Source organism: Artemia franciscana, chromosome 10, assembly GCF_032884065.1.
Source record: "Artemia franciscana chromosome 10, ASM3288406v1, whole genome shotgun sequence".
Lineage (NCBI taxonomy): Eukaryota > Metazoa > Arthropoda > Branchiopoda > Anostraca > Artemiidae > Artemia > Artemia franciscana.
In genome coordinates, this window is record NC_088872.1 from 25282717 (window position 1) to 25296883 (window position 14167).

Genomic DNA, 14167 nt, shown 5'->3' on the forward strand with positions numbered 1-14167 from the left:
AAACTAAGCATTCATATTGCTGATTTAATCTTAAGTAAATACAATCCCTGATGGAGTTTTGTTGGTACCTGTCTTAAAATTTATATGTCTTAATAAAATACATACTATTTGTGGAACAGCAGTGAAAAATGGGAGCAACTATGACTAGAGGTTTTTTTTGACTTGGGGGTTTATTGCAATAATACAGGCTATTTTACATGTGAAAAATGTTGCTATTCTCGTAGCTATTTGTGCCATTTCAAGTGACATGTGGCCAGATAAGTATTTGTTTTTATCTTTTAGGGGTTAAACCCTGATAAGTGGAAATCCCATTGGACAAGTAAAAGAACACGGGGACGAGCTACTATTGAGCATTGTCCCATAAGCCTGAGCATCCAAAAAGTTTCATTTTTAGTCGAAATATGTCCATTTTTTGTCTAACCTATGTCCATAATATGTCCATCTTGAAATCTCTGAGACTGGAGGTAATTTTTCTTATCACTTGGAATACTGACCAGAAGACCCTTTGGAAATGGCTAGTTAAAATCAAATTTAATTAAACAATACAAATCGCTTAATACAAGCACAAAACTCATAAAAACAAGTAAACACTAAAGAAACAATTTTTAGATACTTAAGATTAATATTCTAATGAGAATTCCTCTTTGAGATTGTTCTCAGCATGAAATCCAGTCTTCTTTCTTCCTTTGCTGGCTATTTGCCAATTGCAGTGTTTCTTGTGCATTTCTAAACGTACATAAAAAACGTACTAAACGTACATTTCTAAACGTACATGTGGCGTTCTAGAACGCCACAGTAGTTGCTTCACATGCATTAAAACTAGTCATTTCTATTAGAAGATGATTGCGTAATTTGGTCTTGATGTTACCAAGTAGGTTAAAATGTCTTTCAGCAACTTCGAAGAGTGTGGCAGTCCACACAACACGAGCATAAAATTACATATATCTTTGCAAGTTTCTTTCCCTTGGCATTTTTACATTTTCTTTAGGCAGACGAGAAAACTGATGGATTCACTTCTGCAATGGTTAAGCGAGTAACGTGTTCTATTTCGCCAAAGATGGAGTTCCAAAGTTCATTAAGATCGTTTTGGGCCTTCTCTTGTGGAAACTTTGTTTCCCCGAGCAAGTGAGAAAATCAACTGGTTAGAAACACAATGCTCCCACGTTTTCCACCAAGGAGGATTTCAGGATCCAAAAGCAGAGTTGCTTTCAATTTTTCGTCTTTGTGGTCAAATCTACTTTTAATTTGACAAACAAGTTCTACCATGTACACAAAACAGTGCTCCTTAAATCCAAAAAGTTCAATAGGACCCAATTTACTATTGTGGTTTTCCAGGTGCACCATAGTGTTTGGTAAAGAATTTAACTATTTCATGGTGCGAAAATTTTTTTTGGTGAGATCCACTGAAAATGGACTCTGTCCCTCAGTCACTAAGCTATGATGAAATATCTAAGTAATGATTTTAAAAGCGTGCTGGTAGCGTGACAGAGGACTAAAACATAATATTCATGCTATTGACTTTTTGTAGTATGAAGCTAAAAAAATAATGCAAGCTTTTACAAGTGCATTTTGTATAAACTTCAGAATCTTTGCAGCTCTTCTCTTGCCCAGTGTATCCGAAGCCTCTGTACCTAACGCATGGTTGATAAATAAGAGCAAAAGAGATGCCCACTTTTCTTACACTCTATTGACAGCTTTTTCCATTGAAAGCCAATGTGTATTAACTATTAGAAGAAGCTTATGGGCGTTTTTTCAAGCAAATTATTGCATTTCCTGAAATTATTCTTGCCTCTTGCTACTTACTGACTCATACACTATCAAGTTCCTCAGAAAAGGCTCAAGACTATTAGGTAGACCTTTCACTGCATAAATTGAACACAGTGCCACTGAATGGCGGGTACAACCAAAAAAAAAACAGGTCCGGTATGTCATTTTTAAGCTGTACTCTAAGACCTCCATTAGTTCTTGTGTTCGCTGAAGTACTGTCAAAAGCAACTCCTATCATGTTGTTTTTTGGTATCTCTTCTTTTCTAGGTAATTGTCAATGACAGTTTTTAGCCCGCGTCTCGGAGTGTCCTCTATTTCTAGTAGACCAAGATATTCATCGCGAAATTTGTCAGTAGAACAGTTCCAACAAATTTAAAAATCAATACAAGACACTTTGCAGCTGTTCGGTCAGTTGTTTCATCAGCAATACAGGGAATTTTGAGACTTTCTAAAACTTAAGAAGTTCTTCTCTTTCATATGCGGCTAAACCGTGCTGAACAATTCCAGTGGTTACAGTCCTTTTTAGCTTCATTCCCTTGACAATTTGGCAATGAGGAACACAAGCTGTGAAAATTGCAAGTAGACTGTCAGCTTTCGAAAGTAATATTTTTTCATTAGCAAACCATGCAGCCAGTCTTATTTGAGTGCTGAAGATCTAAGACTCTGTGCCTGGTGGTTCACATTGTTATATGCTCCTTCAAGTTTTAGGAAACAGCAACTAGGACAGTATTTTTAGATTGGAATCTATTTATGGCATTTGTTAACAAGATAATATCGAGGAGTGGTGTTTCCTGAAACCAGTTCAAGTATGATGAATCATATTATTCTTCAACAAACCAACGGAATCGATGGTAAATCATTTTCTCCTTTACTTTTCCCAGAAATAATCATTACAGGCCTATAAGACTCAGGGGAATATTTGGCTTTATTTTTTTCTTTCAGATTGGTAGGAGGGATGAACATTTGGGAATACGGGTGTATGCCATGCATGGTTATAGCAACTTAGGACTTCCTGTTTATAAAAAGGGGTGAGATTCATTATCCATGTAGGGTGTATGTTATCGTAGTTACTAGTTGCCTTAGCCCTAATATGTTGTATTGCAAAATTCACTTCGTGAATTGTGAATGAGCGGGTTATTTACTCTAAGCATGCGTAAGCCTGGTATATGGGATTTATGGAGATTGGGGTGGTGATGAATTTTTGAAAACTTAAAGCAGTAACATTTCTTCTTTTTCTAGGAAACAGAAAGGTCTGCCAACGTTTAAGCAGAATTGTTCATGTTTTCCCACTAAAGTTGTACCGCAAGAGTTTAAATTGTAACACAGAACAGCAGGTTAAAATTCTGAACAGCAGGTAAAAAGAGGTTAAATTGTAACATCTGAAAAACATTTCACCCGTGCTGCTCTGCGACGCCTGCTTGTAGTTACGTATAATAGATTTTGCTGACAAGTCAGAAAATCTTTATGGCTTTGTTAAGAAAAACCCAAGGGAGAAGCAACCTCATTGCTTGAAATATAAAGAATACTTCTATAGACCTTCTCAGCTTAATACAATAGCAGTCCTGAGCCGCTAAAAGCATCTTAGACGGAAGTTTCAGTAAAATGACGCCCCAGGTATCTCTGCAGACGCTGTATCATCCTTGCCCTTGTCCTTGCCAAAGAGTATCCTTGTCAGTCAACCGTCTAGGGCCAAACTAAAAGTGAGGCACCCCCAATGGGGTGGAATGATGTCTTAAGGAAACATTTAAGAGAAATTTTAACTTCTTAGAAGAGTGTAAATAGGGATGCTTTGAATAGGCTAGGATGAAGAAAGACCCTGCGAAGCTATGTCTTTAAATTAAATCACTAAATTAAATATTGCATAAAAAAATTTGCTTTTATAAGACTTGCTAAAGCGAGCATCAAGACAAATCTCAAACGAAAATAATACTAAACTAAACCTGAAGATAATACAAGTGACAACGAGCATGATCAATCGAATAGGAAGCATTTACAAAACGATTAAAATTACAATTTAATAAAGAGAATGGTTATTTTAAGAATATCACAATTAATCACAATTGACAGTGAGAATCACTTCAAACCACAAATGAAAATGACGCACAACAGAATCTACATTTAGAAGAAAAGTAACAACGAGAATCCTGATGAATCACACGCAAAACGAAATTTACCTTTAGAAGACTAGCGATAACCAGTACTACAGTGATTCACAAATGAAAAATAATAAATTTTGTTGTGTTTCAGTTTCCCCTGCGGTTTGTTTTGATTCTCGTTGTCGCGTCTTTTAACCCCCTATTTCTTCGTGTTTTGTTTTGGTTTTTAATTCGTTGCAATTCTAGCTATTGCTTGTTTCTAACTAAAGACTTTTTTTGCAGCGTTCCATATTAGCACACAACGTCAATGCAATACTATCATGCTTTGTTAGCTCTTTAAATGCAAATAAATGTGATAACAAAAATATTTTTCCAAAACTAAGGCTGTAAGTGAAACATCCCAAAGTTGTCACCTATATATATCGTTTTTTTTTTGCCAGAAAATGTAGGAATGTCTGTTTTCAGAACAAATTTATCAAGCTGTTTTCACGAAAAAACACATAATTATAAATGTGTTTCCTCACTTAAAGAGAATAAATAGATATATACCATGTGCCCTCATTTTTAGAGTAAACAGCATGCTTTATAGGCTTTTAATGGTCTTTGCTTTGCTTAGACAAGATCGCACGCAGCTAGGGCCTTCGGACCTTGGATGTGCTATAAATTCTTCCATTCTACATTGCTCACATATAACTGATTAGCTTTATCTATACTTTCGGCCTTTGTGGACACACAAACACATATATTGACTTTATTATATCCTAATATATCCGAAGATACCCTAATATATCAGCTTTCATAAAACAAGACTTTACAATCTTAGTCCTTTATATAAACAAAAATATTTCTATAGTGCTATCTTTTGAAGATCATTTAGAAGCATGAAATTATTTGTTCAAGCATCATTTTCATTCTCATATAACATTTTCAGTCTTCTGTTCTTTTTTTAAATCCAGATTTTCTTTTGAGATCGTTATTTTCATGGTCTCGAAAATTATGCAAGTGATTACATTGTTTATTTAATTTTTGTTCCTTTTGGGTTTCATTTATACTTCAATACTAAAATATTTTTGTTCGTTTTAAGGTTTATTAGCATATTCAATTCAAGCTTACTGGTTTTAAGATTTATTTTAGTACAGCACAAGGAGTTGGAATCATCTATAGGTTGCAACATTTTTTCCCTTATGAAATATTAAGATTGTTATATTTTTCTTTAGTTCATTCCCATTTATCATATTGTCCTGTTATTTATATGGCAACATTTAAAACCCATCTTAAACCATTACAAATTGTGCAAAACCGGGCTCTAAGGCTTTTACATAAGTATCTACCATTACCTTCGTCATACCCTGGTAAGATGACGACAGAAACTCTTTATTTGTCAATGCATATTCCTCCTATTTCTTGTATTGTTTACTCTTTAAATATAAATAAATGTGACGTCATTCACATAAGAAATATTTTTCTTAAACTAAGATTCTAAGAGAATTATCCCAAACTTGTCACCTGTATAGATTGTTTTTCTCAAGCCAGAAAATCTCAGTGTGCTAGTTTTCAGAAAAAAAATTTTTGAGCCCTTGTCGGGAACAAAATACATGAACATATACATATGCTTCCTCGCTTTAAAGAGAGTATATAGATATATATCATATAGCCTACATTTTTTAGAGTAAGGGCCATTCTATATGAGCTTCTAATGGTCCTCGTTTTGCTTAGGCAATATCGTAAGCAGTCAAAGCCTTCGGCCCTTCATGATAGTCTCTGTTTTGTTCGAGCGGTAGCTTTTGTTTAGTATATATCCAATCGTGAGGCTCTCACTCCTTGCAAGTGAGCTTTGCTGTACTGTAGGGTTGGAATATCAGGATTTCATTCCCTCATAGAATGGTCACGTCACATATTGCAAATATAATTACGTCATTTTGACGGATGTGTTATGAATTCTTTTGTTCTACATTGTTTACATATAATTGATTGATTTACCTATATTTTTGGTCCTTGTAGACACACAAATGCATTGGCTGGCTTTACTACATCCTAATGTATCAGTTTTCCTAAATAAAACCTTACAATCTTATTCTTTTATATAAATGAAAACATTTACATGATGCTATCTTTTGAAAATCGTTTGGAAACACGAAATTATTCATTCAAATGCCATTGTCTTCCTAAAGTAATATTTCCAGTCATATGCCCTTTTTTATAAATCCAAACTTTCTTGTGAGATCATTATATTCTTTATATCGAATGTATCCAGTTACAATTTCACGTTTTTCTGCATTACTACGTAGCTTACAAAATTACTGAAAATCAATCAGCGTACGTTGGGTTTTCTTAGTTGGAAGTTCAACTGGCATTTCGGCATGTTTCCCATGCTATAATAAGACCATGTTCAAAATGAACTCCTGTTTTCTTCTTTTAATGACGACACTTTAACTTTATAAACCTTTTCGGAGTTTGAATAGTATTTTCACCAAATTATCCATATTTTTTGTCCATAGAGATAAAACGCCTGATGCAAAAATATTTTCCCATGCATTGTTTTTGACAAATAGAAGTTTTAGACGCTAAAGCTGAAGTATTCAAAAGTTGTGATGTTTATAGATTAACATCACTTGTGCATAAATAATACAAGATCAGGCATGTTTAAACAATTTTTTAAACAAGTTGCCATAGTACTTAAATAATATACAAAGGGAAATGAAAGTAAATCCAAGAAAACTAGAACCGAGCCTGAGTAAAAAATCAGATAAACCTAAAATCAATGTTACCAATGTAACGGAAAAGAAAAAGAAGCGCCAGATTCGTAAAAGGCATTTGAAGTCGAACAATGAACCTAAATCAATTCTAGCTTTTTCGAGATCAGCATGTTTATGGATACAAGGCTTGGATTTACGAATAAATAACGACCATTTATTTAACGTTTTCAGCATCTATGGCTATGTTAAACGTGTAATAATTGTTGAAGATTGTGGAGAAGCAGTTGTGGAGATGGCTCACGAGCAAGGTGCTAGAAATGCTGCAACGTCTCTGAATGGAATGCAGTTCTTTAGTAAGAGCCTGGAAATTTCTATTATGAATAACCAGCATCTATTTATGGATTCATTTTCCGATCATCATAGATGGAAGGAAAAAACATTTACTTCATCTATTTTCAGAAAGTGGTCAAGGCAAAATGTAGTTACAGACACAATATTCATCCATAGTGTCCCTGACTTCCTTGAGGAACCGATGATAAGAGAAGTGTTCAAATTTAAAAATCTACCTCAGCCAAATTACATAAATTTTTACAGTTCAACAAACACAGGCTCTATTAGAGTGAAATCGGAGAAGGAAGCACTAGAAGCTATTGCAATTTTGAACAATATACCTCTCTTTGTTGACACCACGGATGGCATTTTCCGCCTGAAACTTGACTTTAAATTTAATAGGCAAGCAAAAAACCTCAATAACCTCAATCACGTGCTGTCAAATCTAAGATTAGATTAAAAGTTTTATATTGGAAAGTGGAGTCTTTCCTCCATACAAGTGCTGGCCGTCGAGAACTGCACTTAGGAAAAGACGAGGAAGTATGACTCATCAGTCCAAGCTGGATAGGCAAACAGTTCGTGGTACCGAACTGAAAGTAATGAACGACCCTGTTGAATAGGAGCTGAAATTCTACAAAACAGTATTTAAAAAAATATAGATATCAAAAGAGTCGACGACATTTTATGCTGGTTTCAAATATATAAGTCTCCTATCTGCAAAAATTTGGAATTTTGTATTTTTCACCAGAATAAAGATCACGGATAATTGGTTATTTGTTTTTTATTCTGGGGTGATCGTATTGACCTAGTAGTCCTAGAATATCGAGAGACGGCTTATTTGAAAGGAAATTAGAAGTTCTAGTGCCCTTTTTAAGTGACCAAAAAGATTGAATGGTAGCTAGGCCTCCTCGGGCCTCTCTTTTTCCCAAAATCGTCGGATCAAAATTTTGAGATAGCCATTTTGTACATCATCGTTAAAAGGCCTAATACCTATGGCTTTGGATATAACTTGACCCCCCCCCACCATGGCCCCAAGAGAAAGGTCTTTAAAGGTATTTTCTCTGATCATCTTAGAGGGAGAAAAAAAGCATTTGCTTCATCTATTTTCAAAAAAAGGTTTAGGCAAAGCGTAGTTACAGACACAATATTAATCCATAGTGTCCCTAGTTTGTTACGGCACCGACGATAAGGAACACGTTCAAATTTACAAATCTGCCTGTGCCAGATTACATATATTTTCCCAGTTCAACAAATACAGCCGTTATGGCTGCATATATTGGTATGAAATCAGAGAAGGAAGCACTAGAAGGTACTACAATTTTGAACAATATACCTCTATTTGACACCACGCTTGGCATTTTCACATAAACTTTGCATCTAGAAGCTTTCGAGAATCCCTTAACTGGCAGGCAAAAAAACCTCTACCAAGTTCTGTCGAATCTAACATTGAATTAAAAGCTTTGTATTAGAAGATGGAGCCTTTCCTCTATACAAGTGCTGACCGTCGAAAACTACACTTAAGTATTGACAGAGAAGTATGACTCATCATTCTGAGCTGTATAGTCAAACAGTTCGTGGTACCGAACCATAAGTAAGGAGCGACCAAGCTCAGTAGTAACCGAAACTCTCAAAACGGTATTTTAATACCAATAGATATATCAAAAGAATCTACATATTATGTTGGTTTCAAATATGTAAATTTCATTAAGGTTAGTCTTATATATTAAAGGCTACGAGCCTGAGAAATATTCGTAGAAAATTTTAATAAAAATCCCTTCAAATTCAGCGTAACAGAAAACCTACCGTAGAGGTTTCAAGCATCTATCTGTAAAAATTTTGGAAACTTGTATTTTTCACCATTTTCACCAACACGGTTTTTTCACTATTTTTCACCAACACGGATGCGTGTTTATTTGGTATTTTTCCAGGGGTCATCGTATAAACCCAGTAGTCCTAGAATATCGTGAGAGGGCTTATTTGAACCGAAATTAAAACTTCTAGTGTTCATTTAAGTGACTAAAAAGTTTAGAGGGTACCCTTTTCTGCCACCTTTTTTCCCAAAATCGTTGGTTAAAAATTTGAGATATCATATTTATCATATTGTAAATCATAGTTAAAAGGCCTAATAACTATGGCTTTGGACATAACATCCCCCCCCACGACAGCCCCGAGGAAAAGGTCTTCAAGCTATAAAATTTGCCCATTGTTTACTCATAGTATTTGTTATTGATAAGTATGTACACATTTTCAGGGAATTTGCCATAATTCCTATACAAAATTCGTTTTATATGTCTTGCTTTCTCTATTCAATCTCAATTTTATGCGTGGAGGTGTTAAGGGTAATTTTCTGGGGAAAAAATTCACCAGGTTTGAATTGTCTAGAAGATATTTCTAAGCGGAGGGGGGGATTTCTCCGTGGAGGTAGGGCTAGACTTCCTAGTAGTATTTAAATATGTCATCCTGAGCTGCTTAGTAAAAAATGATATTACTTCATCTTAATGCAGCATTTTCCAGACTTGATTGTGCCACCTCCCTACGGAGACACGGACTAGTAAAAGGGAAAGTGTAAATCGAAAATTCAACTTCGTTTCAACGAAGTTTCAACTTCGCTCTTTACTTCCCTCGGAAAAACTTAGTTTTTTTAAATTAATCTTTGTTCGTTTTTTATTATAGCTTAATGTTGAGACAACGCTGCCATCATCTTTTTTATTTATACAGAATAATGTATATTTGTTTTAAGTTTAATGTCACTCCTAAGTGTCAGTTAAAAACTTATTTTTAATATATTTTCTAAGTATCACCGATCTAGGGGAGTAGAAAATACTGCAAGGAACCTTGACAGTTACAAAAAACTTTCAGTGTATAACATAAAGTTCATTACCTATACTTCACAAAACAATAGAACGCTTGTTTTTCGATGAGCAGAAAGCTGTTGTAAACTATGCGACTTCGCCTGTAAAGGCCATAATGTTGACAGGGCTTTAGAAATCCCCTACTGACTAACAGAAACTAGAAGGTTACTGTAACAAAAGGGAGCTGTTTAAGGGCTCGTTTAAAAGCTTATATTTATACCTAATCACTTTTTATAGATTTGACTTGAGAGCACATTCCCACAAAGTACACTTTCAGTTGTTTCCCCCATTTTTTTCAAATAAAAGAAGTGCCTTTTCCAATGAAAGGACCAAAAAAGGGTGTTTTTCAAAACCTAGGGAGGAGCAAAAAACTAAGGGACAAGGACGTCCCTTCCCCTCAGTTACTGCCGCTAGAACTAGCTCACAGGCTTCATCGCACAGGGAGGTTTGAAGGTTCAATTTAAGACTGTTGATCATTCAAGTTTAATTTTTGGTAGATTTTTAGTTGAAAAGTTTTTGGTTATAATTAATTTGAATTTGCAATAATCTTTTACTTTTTTGATGAGTAGTTGAGTTATGAAACTTACTAAGAGGGTCTGTAGGGGGAGCATATGTGAGTGGTTCTTATAAACCTCTAGTTAAGGGCTTTGGACCATAATTATTGTAATGGTGCCGTTTTATGCTCCCAAACTCCTCCACATAAGAAGTAGCACTAAAAGTGCCATTTTTAGTGCTATATGGCTCATATGGATAGTAAAACTGATAAAAAGCACGTAGACATAAGTGCAAGTAGGTTTCCCAGGATATGCTTTAAAAACATAAGACATGCAAAAATAGTGCATTATCTGAAAAGTAATCATAAGAAGGGACAAGCCATTATTGAAAAAAGAAATCCAAACCAGAATCAAACGCACGATATTCTAATTTGAAGTCCAGCGCTGTACATATTTAATATATTGGTGTTTGTAAGACGTAATTGCGTAGCTTATTAAGGAGGCTAGAACCAGTAACATGTGGAAGGTGTTCTTGTGAACCCCCAGTTAAGAGTTTTGGATCCTAATTATTACAATGATATCGTCTAATACTTCTAAGATCCTCCACTTAAGAGGTGGTAACAAAAGTGTTGTTTTTACTGCAATATCTCACTTACGTATGGCAGAATTGATAAAAAGCATGAGCAAAAGTTTTCAAATGAGCCATTAAATATTACTCTAAAAAAGTTCTCTAGCCCACGAGCTCAAGCTTTTCAGTTGAGACATGGCACCAAAAGTGCCATTTTTAGTGCCATTTCAAACTTGCAGATGGTAGAATTTATAGGAAGAATGTAGATATGAGGAATACTTTTTATATGAGCTACCAAAAATCTATCTAAGATGTTCTGGTAGCCCGCTAGCCCTACCCCTTGAGAAACGGCATAAAAAGTGACTTTCCGTGCCATAGGCTATGGCGCTTGAAGATGGTGAAATTTATATAAGCCACGTACATATTAGAAACGGCTTTTGAATTAGCTCTTAAGAATCTCTCTATGATGTTCTAGCAACCGACTAGGCCTAGAAAAAAGATAAAAGGCCTAGGTAAAATTGATAATAAAAAAAAAAAAAGGACGTATAAATGAACAATAGCTTTTAAATGAGCTATTAAACATCATTCTTGTAAGTTCTACTAGCTCAATAACCACAGTTTCTCCCATTGAGACACGGCACCAAAAGGGCCATTTTTAGTGCCATTTGGAACTTTCAGATGGTGGAATTTATATGAAGAACATAGATATGAACGATATATTTCATATAAACTATAAAAAATCTGTCTACGATATTCTGGTAGCCTGCTAGTGCCACCTCTTGAGAAATGGAACCAAAAGTGCCATTTTAGTGCCATATGGTACTTGCAGAAGGCAGAATTTATGAAAATTACGTAGATACTCGAAATAGCTTTTCAATAAGCCATTGATCATCTCTCTATGATGTTCTGGTATTCAACTAAGCCTACTGAAAAAAAAAACGGAGACAGATCAGTGCTACCGACACAAAAAAAGTGATTTTCCTTGTTGTTCATGGAGTGGGCTTTAATTTTACCGTACAAGTTTCCAACCATGTCGACCCCAATGGTATACTTTTCATTTTCTCTGGTGCCATTTTCGAGGGGTTTCAGGCTTTTTTTTCGAAATCACAATAAATTTCTTTTGGCAATAAACTTTTACTTTTAAGACTAACCGAAATAATAGCTTCCATCCCTAAATCAGTGTCAGATGGCAGTTTTTTCACTAGGTAATTTTTTTTCAAAACGTTTTTTTTTTACTTTTGGTTGCTATGGGCTGGGGTTCGCTTTTCACTAGGTTTCAACTACTGCTGCAACTATAATGCTTGATAAAATACCTTCTCGGGACATGTTTCAAAAAATGAGTGCATCACATCTACAAAATCAGTGAAATTATCATATATTAAAAGTAATAGTATAAGGGGCAAAACTGTGATTGAAAAAAACCCAAGCGGGAAATAATTTGATATATGGGTGGTTGTACTTTAATTACGTAGCTTATTAAAGGGGATTAGAGGAGTAACATACGAAAGATATTATTGCAAAAGTTCATTTAAGGACTTTGGATCATAATTGTTACAATGATATCGTTTTTACTTCCAAACTTTTCTACTTTAGAAGTAACACCGAAAATGTTTTTAGTGCTATATCACACTTTTGAATGGTAGGATTGACAAACATCACGTAGATAGGAGCAATAGCTATTAAAAGCTCTGGTAACCCACTAGTTCCAGCTTTTCCACTTAAGTCAATGGCACCAGAAGTCCCATTTTTAGTGGCATTTGGAACTTGTTGCTGGTGGAATTTACATGATGGACTTAGATATAAGCAATATCCTTATATGAGCTGTAAAAAATCTGTCTACGATCATCTGGTAGCGTGTTAGTGCCTACCCTTGAGAAATGGCACAGAAAGTGCCATTTTAGTTCGATATGGCACTTACAGATGGGGGAATTTATAAAAAGCACGTAGATATGAGAAATAGCTTTTGAATGAGCCATTGAGCATCTCTCTATAGTATTCTGGTAGCCCGCTAGGCCTGCTGAAATAAAACCCGAAAAGAAACGGGAGACAGAGCAGTGCTACCGATGCAAAAATTAATTCTCCTTGTTGCTCAGGGAGGAGGACTGTAACTTCCCTGTAATTTTGGACTGTACTGTAATTTTGACTGTAATTTTGGCCATTTTGATTCTGATGGTACACTTTTTATTTTGACCCGATACCATTTTTAGAGGCTCAGACTTTTTTCGGGCGGCTGGGGGGCTCTGGGCCCTTCTCCCCCCAATATTTGTCTGGAACCCTCATTCTCTTTTGTTTACTCTTTTATAGAATAAATTTGTCAATTTGTTCAATTATTGGCACCTTTGTCACATTGCTCCCCCTCCTAATATTTTGCTGATTGGCGCCCCCGTCAATTCGCCCCCGTCCAAAATTTTACTCTAGATCCGCCCCTGGATTACAGTGATGTTTTAAGACCCAATTCAAAACTGTTCATTAATCAAGCATACTTTTTGTAGAATTTTAGTTGAAAAGAACATTTAAAAATCACATTGAGTGGTGATGGAACTTTGAAGTCTACATTATCTTATTGTCTACGCCTATTGTATAAGTAATTAAAGGATGAAATAACAATGAAATAAGAATTGTACCAGTTTGGGAACCAAGATTATCAGATAGACCTATCCAAATCCGTAAAATATAGGAATTGATTATTGAATTGATGGAGCCGGGACCCAAGGGTCAACGCTCCTTTGTATGTGACTTTTCCTCCTCCCTCACCCTGAAGCTGACACAAAACTGAAATGTCACATAATTTGCTTACTTTATATTAGTACAATCCTACAACCAATTTAAATTCGAATGTTCCTTCGCATGTTTTATCATTGTTGAATTAAACTGCGCCAGTAACGTTGATCATTTAAAGGTTTTGCCCCTCATATGATTATTTTTAATACAAGATAATTTCATTGATTTTGTAGACATGAGGCACTCATTTTGTCCCGGGAAGGTATTTTATCAAGCGTTATAGTTGCAGTGGTAGCTGCAATCTAGTAAAAAGCGAACCACAGCACATAGTAACCAAAAGTAAAAAAAAAACACATTTGAAAAAAAAACTACCTAGTGAAACTTGCCATCTGACACTGACTGTGGGATGGAAACTATTATTTTGGTTCGTCTTAAAAGTAGAAGTTTATTGCGAAAAGAAATCTATTGCGATTTGGAAAAAAGCTGGAAACTCCACGAAAATGGCGCCAGATCAAAATGAAAAGTATACCGTTGGGATCGGGAAGGTTAAACTTGTTCGGGAAAATTGCAGCCCCCCTCCATGAACAACAAGGAAAATCCCTTTTTTGCATCGGTAGCAGTGATCTGTCTATAGTTTTTTTTT

The 14167-nt window shown here is 35.3% G+C and overlaps 1 protein-coding gene across 2 annotated transcripts in view; it reads left to right on the forward strand.

The window, feature by feature from the left end:
• The window catches only part of LOC136031969 (vacuolar protein sorting-associated protein 26-like), a 123762-nt gene extending 115785 nt beyond the window's left edge, over nt 1-7977 (forward strand). For both annotated transcript variants that reach the window (XM_065711984.1, XM_065711985.1), the window contains one exon: nt 3007-7977. In XM_065711984.1, coding sequence (XP_065568056.1) covers nt 3007-3125 — 119 coding nt within the window. In that variant the 3' untranslated portion in view covers nt 3126-7977. The remainder of the gene's footprint in view (nt 1-3006) is intronic.
• The last annotated feature ends 6190 nt before the right edge of the window (nt 7978-14167 follow it).